The 26,785-nt window shown below is 45.9% G+C and overlaps 1 protein-coding gene across 1 annotated transcript in view; it reads right to left on the bottom strand.

Annotated features, from left to right (window-relative positions):
- The window catches only part of LOC135508539 (E3 ubiquitin-protein ligase TRIM9-like), a 130,477-nt gene that overhangs the window by 76,223 nt on the left and 27,469 nt on the right, over positions 1-26,785 (bottom strand). Inside the window, 1 exon segment of the mRNA XM_064928793.1 lies at positions 2,025-2,120. Coding sequence (XP_064784865.1) covers positions 2,025-2,120 — 96 coding nt within the window.

A 26,785-nucleotide genomic window follows, 5' to 3' on the forward strand; every position in this document is an offset into this window, starting at 1 on the left:
ATATCTCCAAACTCTGTATCAGAGTGTCCAAATATCTATCTGTATCAGAGTGTCACCAGACTCTATCTGTATCAGAGTGTCACCATACTATATCTATCTGTATCAGAGTGTCACCAGACTATATCTATCTGTATCAGAGTGTCACCATACTATATCTATCTGTATCACCATACTATATCTATCTGTATCAGAGTGTCACCATACTATATCTATCTGTATCAGAGTATCACCATACTATATCTATCTGTATCAGAGTGTCACCATACTATATCTATCTGTATCAGAGTGTCACCATACTATATCTATCTGTATCAGAGTGTCACCATACTATATCTATCTGTATCAGAGTGTCACCATACTATATCTATCTGTATCAGAGTGTCACCATACTATATCTATCTGTATCAGAGTGTCACCATACTATATCTATCTGTATCAGAGTGTCACCAGACTATATCTATCTGTATCAGAGTGTCACCATACTATATCTATCTGTATCAGAGTGTCACCAGACTATATCTATCTGTATCAGAGTGTCACCATACTATATCTATCTGTATCACCATACTATATCTATCTGTATCAGAGTGTCACCATACTATATCTATCTGTATCAGAGTATCACCATACTATATCTATCTGTATCAGAGTGTCACCATACTATATCTATCTGTATCAGAGTGTCACCATACTATATCTATCTGTATCATGTCACCATACTATATCTATCTGTATCAGAGTGTCACCATACTATATCTATCTGTATCAGAGTGTCACCATACTATATCTATCTGTATCAGAGTGTCACCATACTATATCTATCTGTATCAGAGTGTCACCATACTATATCTATCTGTATCAGAGTGTCACCATACTATATCTATCTGCATCACCATACTATATCTATCTGTATCAGTGTGTCACCATACTATATCTATCTGTATCACCATACTATATCTATCTGTATCAGAGTATCACCATACTATATCTATCTGTATCAGAGTGTCACCATACTATATCTATCTGTATCAGTTTCACCATACTATATCTATCTGTATCAGTTTCACCATACTATATCTATCTGTATCAGACCATACTATATCTATCTGTATTAGAGTGTCACCATACTATATCTATCTGTATCACCATACTATATCTATCTGTATCAGAGTGTCACCATATATCTATCTGTATCACCATACTATATCTATCTGTATCAGAGTATCACCATACTATATCTATCTGTATCAGAGTGTCACCATACTATATCTATCTGTATCAGAGTGTCACCAGACTATATCTATCTGTATCAGAGTGTCACCATACTATATCTATCTGTATCATCCATACTATATCTATCTGTATCAGAGTGTCACCAGACTATATCTATCTGTATCACCATACTATATCTATCTGTATCAGAGTGTCACCAGACTATATCTATCTGTATCAGAGTGTCACCAGTACACCATATATCTATCTGTATCAGTGTCACCATATATCTATATCTATCTGTATCAGTGTCACCAGACTATATCTATCTGTATCAGTGTCACCATACTATATCTATCTGTATCAGTGTCACCATACTATATCTATCTGTATCAGTGTCACCATACTATATCTATCTGTATCAGTGTCACAACTATATCTATCTGATATCTTCTATCTATTGTTGCCGGGTGACTCTTGAGGCGAAGTTCACAGGTTAAATGTTCCGTACGTGTCAGTAAGCTACAGTTCCTAAAAGATGACATGGGGGGAGGAGCTATGGCTGGGTGAACGTGTAGGAGGGGTTTAGGACGGCATGTGGGAGGGGCTATGAGTGGCTATGGGAGTAGGGGGGAGATGCTTGTAACGGCGAGAGGAGCGACATGGCTTGCGTCCCAAATGGCACCCTATTCCCTATATAGGGCACTACTTTTGGACAGACTGATTGGCCCTGATGAAAGTAGTGCACTTTATAGGGAATAGGCAGCCATTTGTGATGTACACTATGACAGTGTAGGCAGTACAGTGTGTACCTGGATGTGCTGCACCATGTTCCTCAGCTGAACCAGGAACTCTTTGGCTTCTGTGGCTCGGTCCGACAGGATGTTGAGGGCCTGGGACAGCTGGCCCTGAGGAGGAGAGGACAGAGGGGAAAACATGGTCAGAGAACAGAGAGAAAAACATGGCCAGTATTGGACACATCCACATCATCCACTGGTAGAAAACGTAGCAATTGTCATACTGGAGTAAAAGTAAAGATCCCTTAATAGAAAATGACTCAAGTAAAAGTAAAAGTCACCCAGAAAAATACTACTTGACTAAAAGTCTAAAAGTATTTGGTTTTAAAGATACTTAAGTATCAAAAGGAAAAGTATGAATAATTGAAAATTCCTTATATTAAGAAAATCAGACGGCACAATGTTCTTTTTCTTTACAGATAGCCAGGGGCACATTCCAACACTGACATCATTTACAGATAGCCAGGGGAACACTCCAACACTCAGACATCATTTACAGATAGCCAGGGGAACACTCCAACACTCAGACATCATTTACAGATAGCAGATCCAACACTGACATCATTTACAGATAGGGGGCACATTCCAACACTCAGACATCATTTACAGATAGCCAGGGGCACATTCCAACACTCAGACATCATTTACAGATAGCCAGGGGCACATTCCAACACTCAGACATCATTTACAGATAGCCAGGGGCACATTCCAACATCAGACACCATTTACAGATAGCAAACACCCAGACATCATTTACAGATAGCCAGGGGCACATTCCAACACTCAGACATCATTTACAGATAGCCAGGGGCACACTCCAACACTCAGACATCATTTACAGATAGCCAGGGGCACATTCCAACACTCAGACATCCTTTACAGATAGCCAGGGGCACATTCCAACACTCAGACATCCTTTACAGATAGCCAGGGGCACACTCCATGTACAACACTCAGACATCATTTACAGATAGCCAGGGGCACATTCCAACACTCAGACATCATGTCCAGATCAGAGACATCATGTACAGATAGAGGGATGACCAGGATGTTCTCTGTTTTAGTGAGTCCTCCAGATCAGAGGTACAGATAGGGATGACCAGGGATGTTCTCTGTTTAGTGAGTCCTCCAGATCAGAGGCAGTAGGGATGACCAGGGATGTTCTCTGTTTAGTGAGTCCGCCAGATCAGAGGCAGGAGGGATGACCAGGGATGTTCTCTGTTTAGTGAGTCCTCCAGATCAGAGGCAGTAGGGATGACCATGGATGTTCTCTGTTTAGTGAGTCCTCCAGATCAGAGGCAGTAGGGATGACCAGGGATGTTCTCTGTTTAGTGAGTCCTCCAGATCAGAGGCAGTAGGGATGACCAGGGATGTTCTCTGTTTAGTGAGTCCTCCAGATCAGAGGCAGTAGGGATGACCAGGGATGTTCTCTGTTTAGTGAGTCCTCCAGATCAGAGGCAGGAGGGATGACCAGGGATGTTCTCTGTTTAGTGAGTCCTCCAGATCAGAGGCAGTAGGGATGACCAGGGATGTTCTCTGTTTAGTGAGTCCTCCAGATCAGAGGCAGTAGGGATGACCAGGGATGTTCTCTGTTTAGTGAGTCCTCCAGATCAGAGGCAGGAGGGATGACCAGGGATGTTCTCTGTTTAGTGAGTCCTCCAGATCAGAGGCAGGAGGGATGACCAGGGATGTTCTCTGTTTAGTGAGTCCTCCAGATCAGAGGCAGTAGGGATGACCAGGGATGTTCTCAGTTTAGTGAGTCCTCCAGATCAGAGGCAGTAGGGACAACCAGGGATGTTCTCTGTTTAGTGAGTCCTCCAGATCAGAGGCAGGAGGGATGACCAGGGATGTTCTCTGTTTAGTGAGTCCTCCAGATCAGAGGCAGTAGGGATGACCAGGGATGTTCTCTGTTTAGTGAGTCCTCCAGATCAGAGACAGCAGGGATGACCAAGGTTGTTCTCTTGATAAGTGTGTGAATTGGCCCATTTTCCTGTCCTTCCAGATAAGCATTCCAAAATGTAATGACTACTTTTGGGTGTCAGGGATAAATGTTCTGGAGTAAAGATCAGACAGTATTTTCTTTCGGAAAGGGGATACCAGATCAGTCAGTAGTCCAATGTTCTGAATGTATTCCAACTGAAATGTGTCTGTTCTCTGTTTAACCCAACCCCAGGGATCTGAATCAGAGAGGTGGAGGGAGGACCAGGGATGTTCTCTGTTTAGTGAGTCCTCCAGATCAGCGCCATTGGGAACAGTGGGTTCTCTGTTAACTGCCTTGTTCAGGGGAACAGTGGGTTGACTGCCTTGTTCAGGGGAATGACAGTGGGTTAACTGCCTTGCTCAGGGCACAGTGGGTTAACAGCCTCCCAGATCAGCTCAGGGGGAACAGTGGGTTAACTGCCTTGTTCAGGGGGAACAGTGGGTTAACTGCCTTGCTCAGTGGGAACAGTTTCCTGTTAACTGCCTTGCTCAGGGGAACAGTGGGTTAACTGCCTTGCTCAGGGGAACAGTGGGTTAACTGCCTTGTTCAGGGGAACAGTGGGTTAAACTGCCTTGTTCAGAGGAACAGTGGGTTAACTGTCTTGCTCAGGGGAACAGTGGGTTAAACTGCCTTGCTCAGGGGAACAGTGAGTTAACTGCCTTGTTCAGGGGAACAGTGGGTTAAACTGCCTTGTTCAGAGGAACAGTGGGTTAACTGCCTTGCTCAGGGGAACAGTGGGTTAACTGCCTTGTTCAGGGGAACAGTGGGTTAACTGCCTTGTTCAGGGGAACAGTGGGTTAACTGCCTTGTTCAGAGGAACAGTGAGTTAACTGTCTTGCTCAGGGGAACAGTGGGTTAACTGCATTGTTCAGGGGAACAGTGGGTTAACTGCCTTGCTGAGGGAAACAGTGGGTTAACTGCCTTGCTCAGGGGAACAGTGGGTTAACTGCCTTGCTCAGGGGAACAGTGGGTTAACTGCCTTGCTCAGGGGAACAATGGGTTAACTGCCTTGCTCAGAGGAACAGTGGGTTAACTGTCTTGCTCAGGGGAACAGTGGGTTAACTGCCTTGTTCAGAGGAACAGTGGGTTAACTGCCTTGCTCAGGGGAACAGTGGGTTAACTGCCTTGTTCAGGGGAACAGTGGGTTAACTGCCTTGCTCAGGGGAACAGTGGGTTAACTGCCTTGTTCAGGGGAACAATGGGTTAACTGCCTTGCTCAGGGGAACAGTGGGTTAACTGCCTTGTTCAGGGGAACAGTGGGTTAACTGCCTTGCTCAGAGGAACAGTGGGTTAACTGCCTTGCTCAGGGGAACAGTGGGTTAACTGCCTTGCTCAGGGGAACAGTGGGTTAACTGCCTTGTTCAGGGGAACAGTGGGTTAACTGCCTTGTTCAGAGGAACAGTGGGTTAACTGCCTTGTTCAGGGGAACAGTGGGTTAAACTGCCTTGTTCAGAGGAACAGTGGGTTAACTGTCTTGCTCAGGGGAACAGTGGGTTAACTGCCTTGTTCAGGGAAACAGTGGGTTAACTGCCTTGCTCAGAGGAACAGTGGGTTAAACTGCCTTGTTCAGAGGAACAGTGGGTTAACTGCCTTGTTCAGGGGAACAGTGGGTTAAACTGCCTTGTTCAGAGGAACAGTGGGTTAACTGCCTTGTTCAGGGGAACAGTGGGTTAACTGCCTTGCTCAGAGGAACAGTGGGTTAAACTGCCTTGTTCAGAGGAACAGTGGGTTAACTGCCTTGTTCAGGGGAACAGTGGGTTAAACTGCCTTGTTCAGAGGAACAGTGGGTTGACTGCCTTGTTCAGGGGAACAGTGGGTTAACTGCCTTGCTCAGAGGAACAGTGGGTTAACTGCCTTGTTCAGAGGAACAGTGGGTTAACTGCCTTGTTCAGAGGAACAGTGGGTTAACTGCCTTGCTCAGGGGAACAGTGGGTTAACTGCCTTGCTCAGGGGCAGAACATCAGATTTTTACCTAGTCAGCTTTGGGGGATTTGACCCTGCAACCTTTTGGGTTACTGACCCACGCTCCTACCTGCCAGGCTACCGAAGGAAGTGAAGTCAAAGTAAAAGTTGTCAAAAATATATATAGTAAAGTACAGATATCCCCCCAAAAAACTACTTAAGTATTACTTAAGAAAAAATTTCAGTATCTCGATTTGCAAAACTGATAAAATCAAATCAAATCAAATTTTATTTGTCACATACACATGGTTAGCAGATGTTAATGCGAGTGTAGCGAAATGCTTGTGCTTCTAGTTCCGACAATGCAGTAATAACCAACAAGTAATCTAACAATTCCTAAACTACTGTCTTATACACAGTGTAAGGGGATAAAGAATATGTACATAAGGATATATGAATGAGTGATGGTACAGAGCAGCATAGGCAAGATACAGTAGATGGTATCAAGTACAGTATATACATATGAGATGAGTATGTAAACAAAGTGGCATAGTTAAAGTGGCTAGTGATACATGTATTACATAAGGATGCAGTCGATGATATAGAGTACAGTATATACGTATGCATATGAGAAGAATAATGTAGGGTAACATTATATAAGGTAGCATTGTTTAAAGTGGCTAGTGATATATTTACATCATTTCCCATCAATTCCCATTATTAAAGTGGCTGGAGTTGAGTCAGTGTCAGTGTGTTGGCAGCAGCCACTCAATGTTAGTGGTGGCTGTTTAACAGTCTGATGGCCTTGAGATAGAAGCTGTTTTTCAGTCTCTCGGTCCCAGCTTTGATGCACCTGTACTGATCTCGCCTTCTGGATGATAGCGGGGTGAACAGGCAGTGGCTCGGGTGGGTGTTGTCCTTGATGATCTTTATGGCCTTCCTGTAACATCGGGTGGTGTAGGTGTCCTGGAGGGCAGGTAGTTTGCCCCCGGTGATGCGTTGTGCAGACCTCACTACCCTCTGGAGAGCCTTACGGTTGAGGGCGGAGCAGTTGCCGTACCAGGCGGTGATACAGCCCGCCAGGATGCTCTCGATTGTGCATCTGTAGAAGTTTGTGAGTGCTTTTGGTGACAAGCCAAATTTCTTCAGGCTCTTGAGGTTGAAGAGGCGCTGCTGCGCCTTCTTCACGATGCTGTCTGTGTGAGTGGACCAATTCAGTTTGTCTGTGATGTGTATGCCGAGGAACTTAAAACTTGCTACTCTCTCCACTACTGTTCCATCGATGTGGATAGGGGGTGTTCCCTCTGCTGTTTCCTGAAGTCCACAATCATCTCCTTAGTTTTGTTGACGTTGAGTGTGAGGTTATTTTCCTGACACCACACTCCGAGGGCCCTCACCTCCTCCCTGTAGGCCGTCTCGTCGTTGTTGGTAATCAAGCCTACCACTGTTGTGTCTTCCGCAAACTTGATGATTGAGTTGGAGGCGTGCGTGGCCACGCAGTCATGGGTGAACAGGGAGTACAGGAGAGGGCTAGGAACGCACCCTTGTGGGGCCCCAGTGTTGAGGATCAGCGGGGAGGAGATGTTGTTACCTACCCTCACTACCTGGGGCGGCCCGTCAGGAAGTCCAGTACCCAGTTGCACAGGGCAGGGTCGAGACCCAGGGTCTCGAGCTTGATGACGAGCTTGGAGGGTACTATGGTGTTGAATGCCGAGCTGTAGTCGATGAACAGCATTCTCACATAGGTATTCCTCTTGTCCAGATGGGTTAGGGCAGTGTGCAGTGTGGTTGAGATTGCATCGTCTGTGGACCTATTTGGGCGGTAAGCAAATTGGAGTGGGTCTAGGGTGTCAGGTAGGGTGGAGGTGATATGGTCCTTGACTAGTCTCTCAAAGCACTTCATGATGACGGAAGTGAGTGCTACGGGCGGTAGTCGTTTAGCTCAGTTACCTTAGCTTTCTTGGGAACAGGAACAATGGTGGCCCTCTTGAAGCATGTGGGAACAGCAGACTGGTATAGGGATTGATTGAATATGTCCGTAAACACACCAGCCAGCTGGTCTGCGCATGCTCTGAGGGCGCGACTGGGGATGCCGTCTGGGCCTGCAGCCTTGCGAGGGTTAACACGTTTAAATGTTTTACTCACCTCGGCTGCAGTGAAAGAGAGACCGCATGTTTCCGTTGCAGGCCGTGTCAGTGGCACTGTATTGTCCTCAAAGCGGGCAAAAAAGTTATTTAGTCTGCCTGGGAGCAAGACATCCTGGTCCGTGACTGGGCTGGATTTCTTCCTGTAGTCCGTGATTTCCTGTAGACCAGGGGTGTCAAAGTCAAATGGACGGAGGGCCAAATAAAAAATTTAGCTACAAGCCGAGGGCCGGACTGTTCGAATGTTCATTGAAAACTTTTTAAATGACGCATATAGTCTAGTGAACCTAATTGAACCTACTGAAAACCTAACAAATATATTCCAATATGATCAGATAAATAAAGCAATATTTTCTTATGGCTCTGTCAGTAATCTTTAATTTTCAACAGACACAAAAGACAAATTTCCTTTATATAAAAATCCCCATAACATGAACATTAAATGAAAGAAACCGTATTCAAGGCACCATCAGTAGCCTATATTTTCTATTTTAGCAAAAGTGGGCTAAATTTACTTCAAAGAAAAAACAATAATAGCAATTTTCTATCATCCACTCAACTGAAATATTTTTAAAATATAATTGGATTGAAATACAATAAAATAAAGTGCAAAAATCTATTAATCAAAAACAACACTTTGTTTAAGGAGAAGTAACATGCAGTGAAAACAAATATTAAACTTTAACTTTTAAACTTGAACTGAGTAAAAACTCTAAATATGTGATTGCACAGTAATGTTCACTTGTTTGAGGTTGAGGGTGATACTTGGTGGTGTCCCATCTTTTCCACAAGTTCATCAATGTTCGGGGTAAGGCTCTGAGCTGAGGAAATCCTCAGAATTGAGTGGAGGTGTTCAGCAGTAAGTCGACTTCTGTGTGATGTTTTGTTCAGGTTCATCAAAGAAAAAGTTGTTCACACAGGTATGTGCTGCCAAACATAGACAACGTTTGAGCAGCCTGGATGCGCAGCTGGGGCATTGTGTCGGGGAGGAAACGGGCGAACTCCGCAGCACCCACTGCCGCATATTTTGCCCTCAGTGCATCATTGCATTGGAGGTCAATCAACTCCATTTGGAGGTTTGGTGGTGAGCTTTCCACGTCAACAGCAAATGGGTTACCGAGCAGTTCCAACCTGCTTTTTGTGCTTCAAAGTCAGCAAATCGGCGTCGAAAGTCAGCGGCAAGCATACCTATTTTATCAGCCAACTGTGCGCTCGGGAACGCACTGGTAGAGAGCTTCTCTTTCATGGTCTGGCAGCTGGGAAAGTGGCTCAAATTTTCTTTCCGCATCTGCGTCTCCCCACAGAGTCAGTTTGGTTTTAAATGCCTTCACTGTACTGTACATATCAGAGATGACATGATCCCACCCTGCAGCTGCAAGTTCATTGCATTCAGATGACTCGTAATGTCACACAGAAAAGCCATTTCACACAGAAACATTTCGTCCTCGGAGTTGTGTTGTGTCTTTCCCTTTGCTGTCCAAGAACAGACAAATCTCCTCACGAAGCTCGAAACATCTTTGAAGCACCTTTCCCTGGCTTAGCCATCGCACCTCTGTGTGATAAGGCAAATCACCATGCTCCGTTTCTAACTCCGTCAGAAATGCCTTGAACTGGCGGTGATTCAAACCTTTGGCTCTGATAAAGTTAACTGTGCGCGTGATGATGCTCATTACATGCTCCATTTTCAAGGCTTTACCGCACAACGCTTCCTGGTGTATGATACAATGATAAGCTGTCAGCTCACCTGTCGCGTTTTCCTCTTGCATCTTTTCCCGTATCTTCGCCACCAGTCCGCTCCTGTGTCCACACATCGCAGGTGCTCCGTCGGTTGTCAAACCCACGAGTTTTTCCCAAGGCAGCTCCATCTCATTTACACATCTTGACACCTCTTCATACAAATCATGCCCCGTAGTTGTGCCATGCATAGGACGTAAAGCCAAAAACTCCTCTGTCACGCTTAGGCTGGAGTCCACTCCGCGGATGAAAATTGACAACTGGGCAATGTCAGAAATGTCGGTGCTCTCATCCACAGCCAAGGAATATGCAATGAAATCTTTTCCCTTTTTCACAAGCTGCTCTTTTAGATTGATGGACAACTGGTCTACTCTCTCGGCAATGGTGTTTCTGCTCAGACTCACATTTAAAAAGAGTTGCCTTTTTCTGGGCAAACTTCGTCACAAACTTTAATCATGCAGTTTTTGATGAAATCCCCCTCCGTAAATGGCCGGGCTGATTTAGCGATCTCTTCTGCCAAAATAAAACTGGCCTTGACAGCAGCCTGGCCTTGTGATTTGGCTTTTTTGAACAGAGCCTGTCGAGATTTGAGGCCTCGTTTTAATTCCTCTGCCTTTTGTAGCCTTTGTTCCATGTCCATATTCTTGTTTTTGTCCGCGTGTTTCGTTTCATAATGTCGTCTCAGATTATACTCTTTCAGTACCGCCACACTTTCTCCACACAGAAGACACACAGGTTTTCCAGCTACCTCCGTGAACATATACTCCGACTCCCACCTTGTTTGAAACCCCGGTTCTCAGTGTCCACCTTCCGTTTTGCCATTTTTGATGGGTATCTGAAAGTTAATTTTACTGTGATGCTGACGACTGCTGTGCCAATAAATATTGAAATGAAGCAGCCTACTGCTCGGTGCGTCACCGTTGCATTGTGGGAAATGTAGTATTGGTGCGTGTAAAAGATCTGCGGGCTGCCGGCTTGCTGCGGTCTGCGGGCCGGTTCTAATAATAAATCAAGATCATCCCAGGGGCCGTAAAACCTTCTCGCGGGCCGGATGTGGCCCGCGGGCCTTGACTCTGACATATGTGCTGTAGACCCTGCCACATGCCTCTTGTGTCTGAGCCGTTGAATTGAGATTCTTCTTTGTCTCTGTACTGACGCTTAGCTTGTTTGATAGCCTTACGGAGGGAATAGCTGCACTGTTTGTATTCAGTCATATTACCAGACACCTTGCCCTGATTGAAAGCAGTGGTTCGCGCTTTCAGTTTCACGCGAATGCTGCCATCAATCCACGGTTTCTGGTTAGGGAATGTTTTAATCGTTGCTATGGGAACGACATCTTCAACGCACGTTCTAATGAACTCGCACACCGAATCAGCGTATTCGTCAATGTTGTTATCTGACGCAATACGAAACATGTCCCAGTCCACGTGATGGAAGCAGTCTTGGAGTGTGGAGTCAGCTTGGTCGGACTAGCGTTGGACAGACCTCAGCGTGGGAGCTTCTTTTTTTAGTTTTTGTCTGTTGGCAGGTATCGCATAATTGTATCAAAATGGAGTCGTGGTCAGCTTTTCCGAAAGGGGGGCGGGGCAGGGCCTTATATGAGTCGCGGAAGTTAGAGTAACAGTGATCCAAGGTTTTTCCACCCCTGGTTGCGCAATCGATATGCTGATAAAATTTAGGGAGTCTCGCTGCATGCGATCCATTCCGTTGTCCTGTTTGTAAGGCAGAACACAGGATCCGCGTCGCCAAAAACATATTCTTGGTCGTACTGATGGTGAGTTGACGCTGATCTTATATACAGTAGTTCTTCTCGACTGTATGTAATGAAACCTAAGATGACTTGGGGTACTAATGTAAGAAATAACACGTAAAAAAAACAAAAAACTGCATAGTTTCCTATGCAGCTGTAATCGCAGCAAAAGGTGGCGCTACAAAGTATTAACTTAAGGGGGCTGAATAATTTTGCACGCCCAATTTTTCAGTTTTTTATTTGTTAAAAAAGTTTGAAATATCCAATAAATGTCGTTCCACTTCATGATTGTGTCCCACTTGTTGTTGATTCTTATAAAAATACAGTTTTATATCTTTATGTTTGAAGCCTGAAATGTGGCAAAAGGTCGCAAGGTTCAAGGGGCCTAATACTTTCGCAAGGCACTGTATATATATAAAGTAACAGTAAACATTACACTTCCAAAAGAATAAAAGACATTTCAAATGTATTATGTGCAAATAGTTAAAGTACTAAAGGGAAAATAAATTAGCATAAATATGGGTTGTATTTACAATGGTGTTTTTTCTTCAATGGTTGCAGTTTTCTTGTGGCAACAGGTCCAAAGATATTGCTGCTGTGATGGCAAACGGTGGTATTTCACCCAGTAGATATGGGAGTTTATCAAAATTGGGTTTGTTGGGTTCGAATTATTTGTGGATCTGTGTAATCTGAGGGAAATATGTCTCTCTAATATGGTCATACATTTGGCAGGAGGTTAGGAAGTGTAGCTCAGTTTCCACCTCATTTTGTGGGCAGTGAGCACGTAGCCTGTCTTCTCTTGAGAACCATGTCTGCCTACAGCGGCATTTCTCAATAGCAAGGTTATGCTCACTGAGTCTGTACATAGTCAAAGCTTTCCTTAAGTTTGGGTCAGTCACAGTGGTCAGGTATTCTGCCACTGTGTACTCCCTGTTTAGGGCCAAATAGCATTCTAGTTTGCTCAGTTGTTTTGTTAATTCTTTCCAATGTGTCAAGTAATGATCTTTTTGTTTTCTCATGAATTGGTTGGGTCGAATTGTGTTGCTGTCCTGGGTCTCTGTGGGGTCTGTTTGTGTTTGTGAATTAAGCCCCAGGACCAGCTTGCTCTTCCGCAGTTTCTTCTCTGTGGGTGATGGCTTTGTTATGGAAGATTTGGGAATCACTCCCTTTTAGATGTTTGTTTTCTGGATTTTGATAATTTAGCGTGTATCTCAATCTGTCTATCTAACTATCTAACTAACTAACTAACTAACTAACTAACTAACTAACTAACTAACTAGCTATCTATCTATCTAACTAGCTATGTATCTATCAAAAGAACATCAGTAAGATTAGACACATGGAGTCTGTGTCTACCCTCCATAGAGGAGTTGAATGATTGTTGTTTCTGTCTCTTTACCACCCTGGGGACAGAGAGGGCTGAGCTTGGTGCCCTCTACACTCTTTCTGATGTGTCCCATATCCTGACATAACAGGAAATGCCTCTGCTTTAGCTGACACACAGACCTCCTTGTTTGGATAACGGGGGTCGGGGTGGGGTGGGGGTGGGGGTGTTGGGGGGGGGTCGAGTCCATAAAATTGGAGCTGTGTGAACAGAGGGGTTTATGGAGTGAGGGGTAGCAGCCTGTACACACACACACACACACACACACACACCTCCGAACACCAACCCTGGGAAAGTTTTGCGGTTGAGTGAACTGACTGGAGATCAGCCAAGTGCAGACTTGTTATCTTTCAGGAGGACTGATGTGGAATAGAGAGGGTAATGCCAAGAATGTGCAAAGCTGTCATCAAGGCAAAGGGTGGCTACTTTGAATAATCTAAAACATAAAATATATTTTGATTTGTTTAACACTTTTTTGGTTACTACATGATTCCATGTGTTATTTCATAGTTTTGATGTCTTAACTATTATTCTACAATGTAGAAAATAGTAAAAATAAAGAAAATCCCTTGAATTGTATTTAACTAGGCAAGTCAGTTAGAACAAATTCTTATGTTCAATGATGGCCTAGGAACAGAGGGTTAACTGCCAGATTTGTACCTTGTCAGCTCGGTGGATTTGAACTTGCAACCTTCCGGTTACTAGTCCAACACTCTAACCACTAGGCTACCCTGCAGAATAGGTATGTCTTAACTTTTGACTGGACATTTCTCCCAAAATACAAATGTAAAGTGATATGCCATATTGGGGACTGTTCGATGGAAAGATGAAAACCAATCTGAATGTTTTTACAGCATAATTCTGCAATCTTACTGTGAAGTAACCTTCTGTCTTATGTGACCACACCAAGCGTAACATATCATACTAATTTGAGTGACCCGGATTTACGTTTACTACAGCATGTTACGTGTAGTCTATGAGACCAGGCTGCCATGCGGGGGCTGCTGGCATAGAAAACTCCCCTGGAGAAGTTCTGATGATGGGCTTTAAGGTTATTAAAGCTGGGGGGGGGATGGTTGTCGTGAGAGAACATGGATAAGTTGACATATAAACACATACCAAGTTTTACGCCGATTGGTTGGGAGAGAGGAAGCTGATCTACGTTTACTACAGCATGTTACGTGTAGTCAATGAGACCAGGCTATGAGACCAGGCTGCCATGCGGGGGCTGCTGGCATAGAAACCTCATAGAAACCTCATAGATCCCATAGGTTAAAACAGCGTGAGGAACGTGCATTATTGGGAAAGGGGAGACACCTAGTCAGTTTGCACAACCCAATCGAATCAGAGAGGTGCAAGAGTGGGACCTTCATCAACATCGTCAGCGATCATCAGGGAGCAGTTGTTGTGGGAGTTAACTGCCTTGCTCAAGGGACGAACGGCTATTTGGTTACTGTCTCAACGCTCTAACCAATAGGCTCCCTGCTGCAGTTCGTACAGGCTCTAATGACATTCCACGCATGGCTAAACAGGAAAGAGGAGAATGGTTACTGTCTCAACGCTCTAACCAATAGGCTCCCTGCTGCCGTTCATACAGGCTCTAATGACATTCCACGCATGGCTAAACAGGAAAGAGGAGAATGGTTACTGTCTCAACGAACCAATAGCCTCCCTGCTGCCGTTCGTACAGGCTCTAATGACATTCCACGCATGGCTAAACAGGAAAGAGGAGAATGGTTACTGTCTCAACGCTCTAACCAATAGGCTCCCTGCTGCCGTTCGTACAGGCTCTAATGACATTCCACGCATGGCTAAACAGGAAAGAGGAGAATGGTTACTGTCTCAACGCTCTAACCAATAGGCTCCCTGCTAATGACATTCCACGCTGGCTAAACAGGAAAGAGGAGAATGGTTACTGTCTCAACGCTCTAACCAATAGGCTCCCTGCTGCCGTTCGTACAGGCTCTAATGACATTCCACGCATGGCTAAACAGGAAAGAGGATAATGGTTACTGTCTCAACGCTCTAACCAATAGCCTCCCTGCTGCCGTTCGTACAGGCTCTAATGACATTCCACGCATGGCTAAACAGGAAAGAGGAGAATGGTTACTGTCTCAACGCTCTAACCAATAGGCTCCTGCTGCCGTTCGTACAGGCTCTAATGACATTCCACGCATGGCTAAACAGGAAAGAGGAGAATGGTTACTGTCTCAACGCTCTAACCAATAGGCTCCCTGCTGCCGTTCGTACAGGCTCTAATGACATTCCACGCATGGCTAAACAGGAAAGAGGAGAATGGTTACTGTCTCAACGCTCTAACCAATAGCCTCCCTGCTGCCGTTCGTACAGGCTCTAATGACATTCCACGCATGGCTAAACAGGAAAGAGGAGAATGGTTACTGTCTCAACGCTCTAACCAATAGGCTCCCTGCTGCCGTTCGTACAGGCTCTAATGACATTCCACGCATGGCTAAACAGGAAAGAGGAGAATGGTTACTGTCTCAACGCTCTAACCAATAGCCTCCCTGCTGCCGTTCGTACAGGCTCTAATGACATTCCACGCATGGCTAAACAGGAAAGAGGATAATGGTTACTGTCTCAACGCTCTAACCAATAGCCTCCCTGCTGCTGTTCGTACAGGCTCTAATGACATTCCACGCATGGCTAAACAGGAAAGAGGAGAATGGTTACTGTCTCAACGCTCTAACCAATAGGCTCCCTGCTGCCGTTCGTACAGGCTCTAATGACATTCACGCATGGCTAAACAGGAAAGAGGAGAATGTTTACTGTCTCAACGCTCTAACCAATAGGCTCCTGCTGCCGTTCGTACAGGCTCTAATGACATTCCACGCATGGCTAAACAGGAAAGAGGAGAATGGTTACTGTCTCAACGCTCTAACCAATAGCCTCCCTGCTGCCGTTCGTACAGGCTCTAATGACATTCCACGCATGGCTAAACAGGAAAGAGGAGAATGGTTACTGTCTCAACGCTCTAACCAATAGGCTCCCTGCTGCCGTTCGTACAGGCTCTAATGACATTCCAAAGTTAATTATGTCACGCTTACCTGATGAGGTTAAATGAGCATTCAGACAAGCCTTCCCGATTGCACTTTCATAAACTACATCGCACTATGTAGGGAAAAGCCTGTCATTTGGGACACATTTTTATGTCATCCCTAGTCTAGGCATCTCATGTGAACCACACCGACCAACGGGAATAGAGAGATGACCTTTGACCCTTGGGTTTTGGGAAACCATGACAGCTGCTGCTAACACGACCCCAATGCATCAGAGAGACAAAGAGAGAGACAAAGAGAGAGACAGAGAGAGACAGAGAGAGAGAGAGAGAGAGAGAGACAAAGAGAAAGAGAGAGAGACAAAGAGAAAGAGAGAGACAAAGATAGAGACAAAGAGAGAGAGAGAAATTCCACAGTGTGTCATCACAGCAGCAAGATTTGTGACCTGTTGCCACGAGAAAAGGGCAACCAGTGAAGAACAAACACCATTGTAAATACAACCCATATTTATGCCTATTTTTTTTTAATCTTGTGTCCTTTAACCATTTGTACATTTTAAAACACTGTATATATATAATATGACATTTGTAATGTCTTTATTGTTTTGAAACTTCTGTATGTGTAATGTTTACTGTTAATTTTTATTGTTTATTTCACTTTTGTATATTATCTACCTCACTTGCTTTGGCAATGTTAACACATGTTTCCCATGCCAACAAAACCTCTTGAATTGAAATTGAATTGAGAGACAAAGAGAGAGACAAAGAGAGAAAGAGAGAGAGACAGAGAGAGAGACAAAGAGAGAGACAAAGAGAGAAAGAGAGAGAGACAGCGAGAGAGACAAAGAGAGAGAGACAAATAGAGAGACAAAGAGAGAGAGACAAAGAGAGAGAGACAGAGAGAGACAAAGAGAGAGACAGAGAGAGAAAGAGAGAGACAAAGAGAGAAAGAGACAAAGAGAGAGACAAAGAGAGATACAAAGAGAGAGACAACGAGAGAGAGAGAGGCAGACAGAGAGACAATTGAAGGCAATGATGTCTGCACCACATGCTCTCGCTACTGATGTCCCCCAGGGCTTGGTTCTAGGCCCTCTCCTCTTCTCTCTATACACCAAGTCACTCGGCTCCATCATATCTTCACATGGTCTCTCCTATCATTGCTATGCGGATAACACTCAATTACTTTTCTCCTTCCATCCCCCTCTCTGACACCCAGGTGGTGACACGCATCTCTGCGTGCCTGGCAGATATCTCCACTTGGATGCCGGCCTACCCGACCTCAAGCTCAACCTTGACAAGACAGAGCTGGCGTGACCCTGGACAACAACATTTCAAATTTTGGAACATAAGACTGAAAAGAGACGGTGTGTCACAATTTAGTGTTTCCTGCATGAACAAACCAAGTGGATTCTGGGTAGCGTGTGGAACTGCTGATCTTCAGTCAAGAACACGGAGTTCATTTCAATCTTATGCTGCCCTTCATTCCCTTTAATTTTTGGCCTTTGACATGGATCACCCCAGAGAACACTGCTACTCCAGCTGCTCTCTCGTCATCTGACTAAGTTTTCTCTCATAGTCCAAGAGCATCTGGTCGTCGACAAAATTGCAAACGTGAATCATATTATCATGTCAAGCACGCCTTTGCACATCTAACTGGAGATGTTCTATTTTCTCCCCTCTCACCTGTCCATCTGCTCATTTCAATTCCATGCTGTCACTGTCGCTTGTCCACTCGAGCTTAACATTGTTTTTGTTTTGATTTTTGTTTTACCCCTTTTTCTCCCCAATTTCGTGGTGTCCCAATTGTTGTAGTAGCTACTATCTTGTTTCATCGCAACAACTCCCGTACGGGCTCAGCAGCAGAGTCCCTGTCCATCTTCCCCCTGTCTAGGACAGCAGAGTCCCTGTCCATCTTCCCCCTGATGCTAGGACAGCAGAGTCCCTGTCCATCTTCCCCTGTCTAGGACAGTAGAGTCCCTGCCCATCTTCCCCCTGATGCTAGGACAGCAGAGTCCCTGTCCATCTTCCCCCTGATGCTAGGACAGCAGAGTCCCTGTCCATCTTCCCCCTGAAGCTAGGACAGCAGAGTCCCTGTCCATCTTCCCACTGTCTAGGACAGCAGAGTCCCTGTCCATCTTCCCCCTGTCTAGGACAGCAGAGTCCCTGTCCATCTTCCCCCTGATGCTAGGACAACAGAGTCCCTGTCCATCTTCCCCCTGATGCTAGGACAGCAGAGTCCCTGTCCATCTTCCCCTGATGATAGGACAGCAGAGTCCCTGTCCATCTTCCCCTGATCTAGGACAACAGAGTCCTGTCCATCTTCCCCCTGATGCTAGGACAGCAGAGTCCCTGTCCATCTTCCCCCTGATGATAGGACAGCAGAGTCCCTGTCCATCTTCCCCTGACACTAGGACAGCAGAGTCCCTGTCCATCTTCCCCTGATGCTAGGACAGCAGAGTCCCGGTCCATCTTCCCCTGATGCTAGGACAGTAGAGTCCCTGTCCATCTTCCCCCTGATGCTAGGACAGTAGAGTCCCGGTCCATCTTCCCCTGATGCTAGGACAGCAGAGTCCCGGTCCATCTTCTACCCCCTGATGCTAGGACAGTAGAGTCCCGGTCCATCTTCCCCCTGATGCTAGGACAGTAGAGTCCCGGTCCATCTTCCCCCTGATGCTAGGACAGTAGAGTCCCGGTCCATCTTCCCCCTGATGCTAGGACAGTAGAGTCCCGGTCCATCTTCCCCCTGATGCTAGGACAGTAGAGTCCCTGTCCATCTTCCCCTGACACTAGGACAGTAGAGTCCCGGTCCATCTCCATCCCCCTGATGCTAGGACAGTAGAGTCCCGGTCCATCTTCCCCCTGATGCTAGGACAGTAGAGTCCCGGTCCATCTTCCCCTGATGCTAGGACAGTAGAGTCCCGGTCCATCTTCCCCCTGATGCTAGGACAGTAGAGTCCATCTTCCCCTGTCCATCTTCCCCCTGATGCTAGGACAGTAGAGTCCCGGTCCATCTTCCCCCTGATGCTAGGACAGTAGAGTCCCGGTCCATCTTCCCCTGATACTAGGACAGTAGAGTCCCTGTCCATCTTCCCCTGATACTAGGACAGTAGAGTCCCTGTCCATCTCCCCTGATACTAGGAGAGTCCCTGTCCATCTTCCCCCTGATGCTAGGACAGCAGAGTCCCTGTCCATCTTTCCCCTGATGCTAGGACAGTAGAGATGCTCCCGGTCCATCTTCCCCTGACACTAGGACAGTAGAGTCCCGGTCCATCTTCCCCTTGATGCTAGGACAGTAGAGTCCCTGTCCATCTTCCCCCTGATGCTAGGACAGTAGAGTCCCGGTCCATCTTCCCCCTGATGCTAGGACATCAGAGTCCCGGTCCATCTTCCCCTGATGCTAGGACAGTAGAGTCCCGGTCCATCTTCCCCCTGATGCTAGGACAGTAGAGTCCCGGTCCATCTTCCCCTGATGCTAGGACAGTAGAGTCCCTGTCCGCCCCCTGATGCTAACCTGAGCACTCCGTTCTGCCACCTCTGGCATCAGAAGTATCTTTCCATTAAAGCCTTCGTCTCAAGAAGGCACCTTATTCCCTATATAGTCGGACCTACTTTTGACCAGGGACCATCGTGCTCAAAAGCAGTAGGGCTATAAGGTGCTATTTTCGGATGACGACAAAGAGATTCAAGTCCCCTTTGAGGTAAATTCATCAGAGGCCTCAATAATGGACGGCAGGTAGCCTAATGGTTTAAGAGCGTTGGGCCAGTAATCAACAGGTTCCTGTCGATTTACACTTGAGCAATGCAGTTGGCCCTAAGTGCTCTTGCTCACTGACTGTGAAAAAGGGAAAATGAATGATCTGACATGGTAACTCTATTATTTGTCATCTCATAGTCATAACCCCAGGATTTACCATTGATATCATCCATGGGAATAGAGAAGCACTAAACCCATGAGAAGACGGGATGTATCCCAGCCTGTTCCCTATGTAAAAACTAGTTCACGAGGAAGGGGATGGGTTGCCATTTGGGACTCAGGTTATTAAGAGAAATGGGACTCCGTGATATGAGAGTGGTCGAAATGGATTCCTTGAGTTTTGACTCGATGGATAAATATCTCCACCTATTAGTTTAGTGAAAGTTGTTACATTATGTATTGAGCACCTCTAGCAGGGAAAATAGAAAATAAGGATATTTTGTTAATGCTCCATTAGCGGGGCTCCTGACGGTGAGATTGGAATGTTTCATAACGTGAACTAATCGTGGTTTCACAGGGCACCCTAAGGACGCTCCTGCTGTTAGAGTGTGTGTGTGTGTGTGTGTGTGTGTGTGTGTGTGTGTGTGTGTGTGTGTGTGTGTGTGTGTGTGTGTGTGTGTGTGTGTGTGTGTGTGTGTGTGTGTGTGTGTGTGTGTGTGTGTGTGTGTCAGTGTGTGTGTATCTGTGTCTGTGTGTGTGTGTGTGTATGTATGTGTGTATGTGTGTGTGTGTGTGTGTGTCATGTGTGTCAGTGTGTGTGTGTATGTGTGTCAGTGTGTATGTATGTGTGTGTGTGTGTGTGTGCGTGTGTGTATGTGTGTCAGTGTGTGTGTGTGTGTGTGTGTGTGTGTGTGTGTGTGTGTGTGTGTGTGTGTGTGTGTGTGTGTGTGTGTGTGTGTCAGTGTGTGTGTGTGTGTGAATGTGTGTGTGTGTGTGTATGTGTGTGTGTATGTGTGTGTGTGTATGTGTGGCAGTGTGTGTGTGTGTGTGTCATGTGTGTATGTGTGTCAGTGTGTGTGTGTCAGTGTGTGTGTGTATGTGTGTCAGTGTGTATGTATGTGTGTGTGTGTGTGTGTGTGTATGTGTATGTATGTGTGTCAGTGTGTGTGTATGTGTGCGTATGTGTGTGTGTGTGTGTGTGTGTGTGTGTGTGTGTGTGTGTGTGTGTGTGTGTGTGTGTGTGTGTGTGTGTGTGTGTGTGTGTGTGTGTGTGTGTGTGTGTATGTGTGTCAGTGTGTGTGTGTCAATCTTTGTAATTAAGGCAAGTGTGAACACGTCATGAATAATGCAGCCAAAGAGCTCCAGGGCCATTCTGCACACACACACACACACACACACACACACACACACACACACACACTGACACACACACACACAACACGCACACACACACACAACACACGCGCGCGCTCCAGATCGGAGTGAACGAGCCAATCTGTCACAGGGAAGAGGGAATTTGAGAGATTAAAGCCTCGATAGTTGAGTACGGAAGCAGGCAACAAGGCCTTCTCAGAGGCCTGGCATCAAAGCAGACAAGGCTTTCTCAGGGGTCTGGCAACAAAGCAGACAACAAGGCTTTCTCAGGGGTCTGGCATCAAAGCAGACAAGGCTTTCTCAGGGGTCTGGCATCAAAGCAGACAAGGCTTTCTCAGGGGTCTGGCATCAAAGCAGACAACAAGGCTTTCTCAGGGGTCTGGCATCAAAGCAGGCCTGAAGGACAGTCCGTCTCTGCTCTCTTGACAACTTACTTTAGCCCTTATCATTTTTTATTGTTTTTTTTTTTTACATATACTTACAATGCAAAGAGCTTTGTGATTTATGTCTATAAATGCAATTTATTATTGTTATTATGGAAGAACACAGACAGTTATTGGACCAGGCTGGGTCCACGTATTAGTTAAAAGAAAATAACAAAAATATTGAACTTCATTTTCATAATCAGCAGCAGCCTTCCCAAACATCAACATGATGTAAAAATGGCGCGTTTCTATGTTTTGTAGTTAAAAAAAAAAAAAGATATAAGATAAGTGTTTCAAGTTACATACATTTTTTTTGGGGGGGGGGGATTTCCCTTAGAAGGCAAATCTATTGCTTATAGATCGTCAACAATATCACTTTCCTGCACCATACCACACCAATCAAGTTATCAATGACTTGGGAGCACTTACATACGGTCAGGATAGACCGTGGCTGTCTACACTGTGTAAATTCAACAACAAAAACCATCTTCTGGCTGTTTCCACTTACGTTGCTTCCCAAAATGGCACTCTGTTCAACAATGAACTGCACACGTTTGACCATAGTGCACCGTACAGGAAACATTGATGTCATTTGGGATGTAACATCTTCAGGAAAAGATCAAGTAACACATTGGAGAGCTTAAAACCACGCCTGGATCAGCTACGAACTACGGTAGCTATCGTCTGACGATGCTCTCTTTGTGTCGGTATCTCAAATGGTACACTATTCCCCATGTAGTGCACTACTTCAGACCAGGGCCCTATGGCACCCTATTCCCTATATGTAGTGCACTACTTTAGACCAGGGCCCTATGGCACCCTATTCCCTATATGTAGTGCACTACTTTAGACCAGGGCCCTACGGCACCCTATTCTTTATGTAGTGCACTACGTTAGACCAGGGCCCTATGGCACCCTATTCCCTATATGTAGTGCACTACTTTAGACCAGGGCCCTATGGCACTCTATTCTTTATGTAGTGCACTACGTTAGACCAGGGCCCTATGGCACCCTATTCCCTATATGTAGTGCACTACTTTAGACCAGGGCCCTATGGCACCCTATTCTTTATGTAGTGCACTACGTTAGACCAGGGCCGTATGGCACCCTATTCCCTATATGTAGTGCACTACTTTAGACCAGGGCCCTATGGCACCCTGTTCTTTATGTAGTGCACTACTTTATGACCAGGGCCCATAAGGAACAGGGTTCTATTTGAAAGCCAACGCCCTACAGACTGGCCATAGGGCAGTTTGGGACAAGCGGCAGATGGGCTGGTCTGTCCTAAATTATTATTATTTATTTTTTTACACAGAATGATCATTGTTCGGCCAATAACGACGGGCCTCGAAGACAGAAACGTCCCGGTGTGTTAAACACGATTTCTATTTCTGGTGCCAGTCTACAGTCTTACTGGCCGACTGATATAGTGCTTATCTGTTACTGCAGCATCAATTCTGCATCAGGAATCATTAACTAGCCAAGGAGCTCTGAAAAACGAAGAGGAAGCAGCCAAAGTCAATAAGACAGGGGACAGCCAATAATATCTCCAGCTTCCTGAAGAAACCACTTTTTTCCACTACTGCTGTTCGCTACTTGTTCACACGAATGTAGCCCTTGGTTCACTCCAGACCTGACTGTCCTTGACCAGCACAACAACATCCTGTGGCGTACTGCATTAGCATTGAATAGCCCCCGCGATGTGCAACTTTTCAGGGAGGGTGGGAACCAATATACACAGGCAGTTAGGAAAGCAAAGGCTAGCTTTTTCAAACAGAAATTTGCATCCCGTGGCACAAACTCCAAAAAGTTCTGGGATACTGTGAAGTCCATGGAGAATAAGAGCACCTCCTCCTCCTCCAGCTGCCCACTGCACTGAGGCTAGGAAACACTGTCACCACCAATCATTTTATGATAATCGAGAATTTCAATAAGCATTTTTCGATGGCTGGCCATGCTTTCCACCTGGCTACCCCTACCCCGGTCAACAGCTCTGCACCCCCCACAACAACTTGCCCAAGCCTTCCCCATTTCTCCGTCACCCAAATACAGATAGCTGATGTTCTGAAAGAGCTGCAAATCATCTGGAGCCTCTCTTCCTAAAATTATCCGCCGCAATTGTTGCAACCACAGTGTGCCTGGAGTCAGATTCATGGAATATTCTAGTGGGAACACATGGAGCCATCAACGTAGCTGTTCACAAGATGGCGTCATGAGGTCACCTAATGAAGATAGACGAGGCTGTTTTGTAAATCTGGCCCGTTCAACCTCTCTTTTGTATCGTCTGAGATTCCCAAAGATTGGAAAGCTGCCGCGGTCATCCCCCTCTTCAAAGGGGGAGACACTCTAGAGCCAAACTGCTACAGACCTATATCTATCCAACCCTGCCTTTCTAAAGTTTTTGAAAGCCAAATTAACAAACAGATCACCGATCATTTCGAATCCCACCGTACCTTCTGCGCTTTGCAATCTGGTTTCCGAGCCGGTCACGGGTGCAACTCAGCCACGCTCAAGGTCCTAAACGATATCATAACCGCCATCGATAAGAAACAATACTGTGCAGATGTATTCATCGACCTGGCCAAGGCTTTCGACTCTGTCAATCACCGCATTCTTATCTTCAGACTCAACAGCCTTGGTTTCTCAAATGACTGTCCACCTGGTTCACCAACTACTTCTCAGATAGAGTTCAGTGTGTCAAATCGGAGGGTCTGTTGTCCGGGCCTCTGGCAGTCTCTATGGGGCTGCCACAGGGTTCAGTTCTCGGGCCGACTCTTTTCTCTGTATATATCAATGATGTCGCTCTTGCTGCTGGTGAGTCTCTGATCCACCTCTACGCAGACGACACCAATCTGTATACTTCTGGCTCTTCTTTGGACACTGTGTTAACGAACCTCCAGACGAGCTTCAATGCCATACAACTCTCCTTCCGTGGCCTCCAACTGCTCTTAAATGCTAGTAAAACTAAATGCATGCTCTTCAACTGATCTCTGCCCCATATACTACCCACCACTGCGACCTGTACGCTCTCGTTGGCTGGCCCTCGCTTCATATTCGTCGCCAAACCCACTGGCTCCAGGTCATCTACAAGTCTCTGCTAGGCAAAGCCCCGCCTTATCTCAGCTCACTGGTCACCATAGCAGTACCCACCCGTAGCATGCGCTCCAGCAGGAATATTTAACTGGTGTCCATAGCAACGCCCACCTGTCCAGCAGGTATATTTCACTGGTCAACCCAAAGCCAACACTTACTTTGGCCTTACTTTCCTTTCAGTTCTCTGCTGCCAATGACTGGAACGAATAGCAAAAAAAATAAAAAATCACTGAAGCTGGAGACTCATATCTCTCTCACTAACTTTAAGCATCAGCTGTCAGAGCAGCTTACAGATCACTGCACCTGTACATAGCGCATCTGTAAATAGCCCACCTGTAAATAGCCCACCTGTAAATAGCCCACCTGTAAATTACCCATCTGTAAATAGCCCATCTGTAAATAGCCCATCTGTAAATAGCCCATCTGTAAACAGCCCATCTGTAAACAGCCCATCTGTAAACAGCCCATCTGTAAATAGCCCATCTGTAAATAGCCCATCTGTAAACAGCCCATCTGTAAACAGCCCATCTGTAAATAGCCCATCTGTAAATAGCCCATCTGTAAACAGCCCATCTGTAAACAGCCCATCTGTAAATAGCCCATCTGTAAACAGCCCATCTGTAAACAGCCCATCTGTAAATAGCCCATCTGTAAACAGCCCATCTGTAAATAGCCCATCTGTAAATAGCCCATCTGTAAATAGCCCATCTGTAAACAGCCCATCTGTAAATAGCCCATCTGTAAACAGCCCATCTGTAAACAGCCCATCTGTAAACAGCCCATCTGTAAACAGCCCATCTGTAAATAGCCCATCTGTAAATAGCCCATCTGTAAACAGCCCATCTGTAAATAGCCCATCTGTAAATAGCCCATCTGTAAATAGCCCATCTGTAAACAGCCCATCTGTAAACAGCCCATCTGTAAACAGCCCATCTGTAAATAGCCCATCTGTAAATAGCCCATCTGTAAACAGCCCATCTGTAAATAGCCCATCTGTAAATAGCCCACCCAACTACCTCAGCCCCATTGTTTATTTTGTTGCTCTTTTGCACCCCCGTATCTCTACTTGCACACCTGTCACTCCAGTGTTTAATTGCTAAATTGTAATAATTTCGGCACTATGGCCTATTTATTGCCTTTACCTCCCTAATCTTACTACATTTGCACACACTGTATATAGACTTTTCTATTGTGTTATTGACTACGGTTGTTTATTCCATGTGTAACTCTGTGTTGTTTGTGTCGCACTGCTTTGCTTTATCTCGGCCAGGTCGCAGTTGTAAATGAGAACTTGTCCTCAACTGGCCTTCCTGGTTAAATAAAGGTTAAATATGATTTTTTGGGGGGGAAGGCAGCCCCCCACACCTCTCTGAGGGGTTGGGTTAAATGCAGAAGACACATTTTGGTTGTACAACTGACTAGGTCTCCCCTCTCCCTTCCCTACAAGTACCCCAGTCTGAGACCACTCTCGGGTTCTGAGACCACTCTCGGGTTCTGAGAACCACTCTCGGGTTCTGAGAACCACTCTCGGGTTCTGAGACCACTCTCGGGTTCTGAGAACCACTCTCGGGTTCTGAGAACCACTCTCGGGTTCTGAGACCACTCTCGGGTTCTGAGAACCACTCTCGGGTTCTGAGACCACTCTCGGGTTCTGAGAACCACTCTCGGGTTCTGAGAACCACTCTCGGGTTCTGAGACCACTCTCGGGTTCTGAGAACCACTCTCGGGTTCTGAGACCACTCTCGGGTTCTGAGAACCACTCTCGGGTTCTGAGACCACTCTCGGGTTCTGAGACCACTCTCGGGTTCTGAGAACCACTCTCGGGTTCTGAGACAACTCTCTCTTCATCTGTGCCTCGTATCGGATCAGACAGGAAGCAGAGGAGCATTCAGGGTCTTCTCTTCTCTTTTTTTCTTTAATTTAACGTTCCTTTCCACAGTTAATCGTTTTCCAGGGCCGCCGGAGGGGTAAATAATCAGCACAAGTCAGTAATGGAGTCATATGAAACAGCATGCCTGTCCGGTGCTCTAAGGCGCTCCTTTCCTCCTCTACCCTGCTGTGGAATCGGATTATCTTCCTGTGCTGTTGCCTTGTACTCCCTCCCTCTCTTACATCACTGAATTACACACACACACACACACACACACACACACACACACACACACACACACACACACACACACACACACACACACACACAGCTGTTGCCTTGAACTCCCTCTCATCTCACATCATATTATCCTCATCTCACTACCTTCCTCTCACTATCTTCATCTCCC

Source organism: Oncorhynchus masou, chromosome 21, assembly GCF_036934945.1.
Source record: "Oncorhynchus masou masou isolate Uvic2021 chromosome 21, UVic_Omas_1.1, whole genome shotgun sequence".
Taxonomy (NCBI): domain Eukaryota; kingdom Metazoa; phylum Chordata; class Actinopteri; order Salmoniformes; family Salmonidae; genus Oncorhynchus; species Oncorhynchus masou.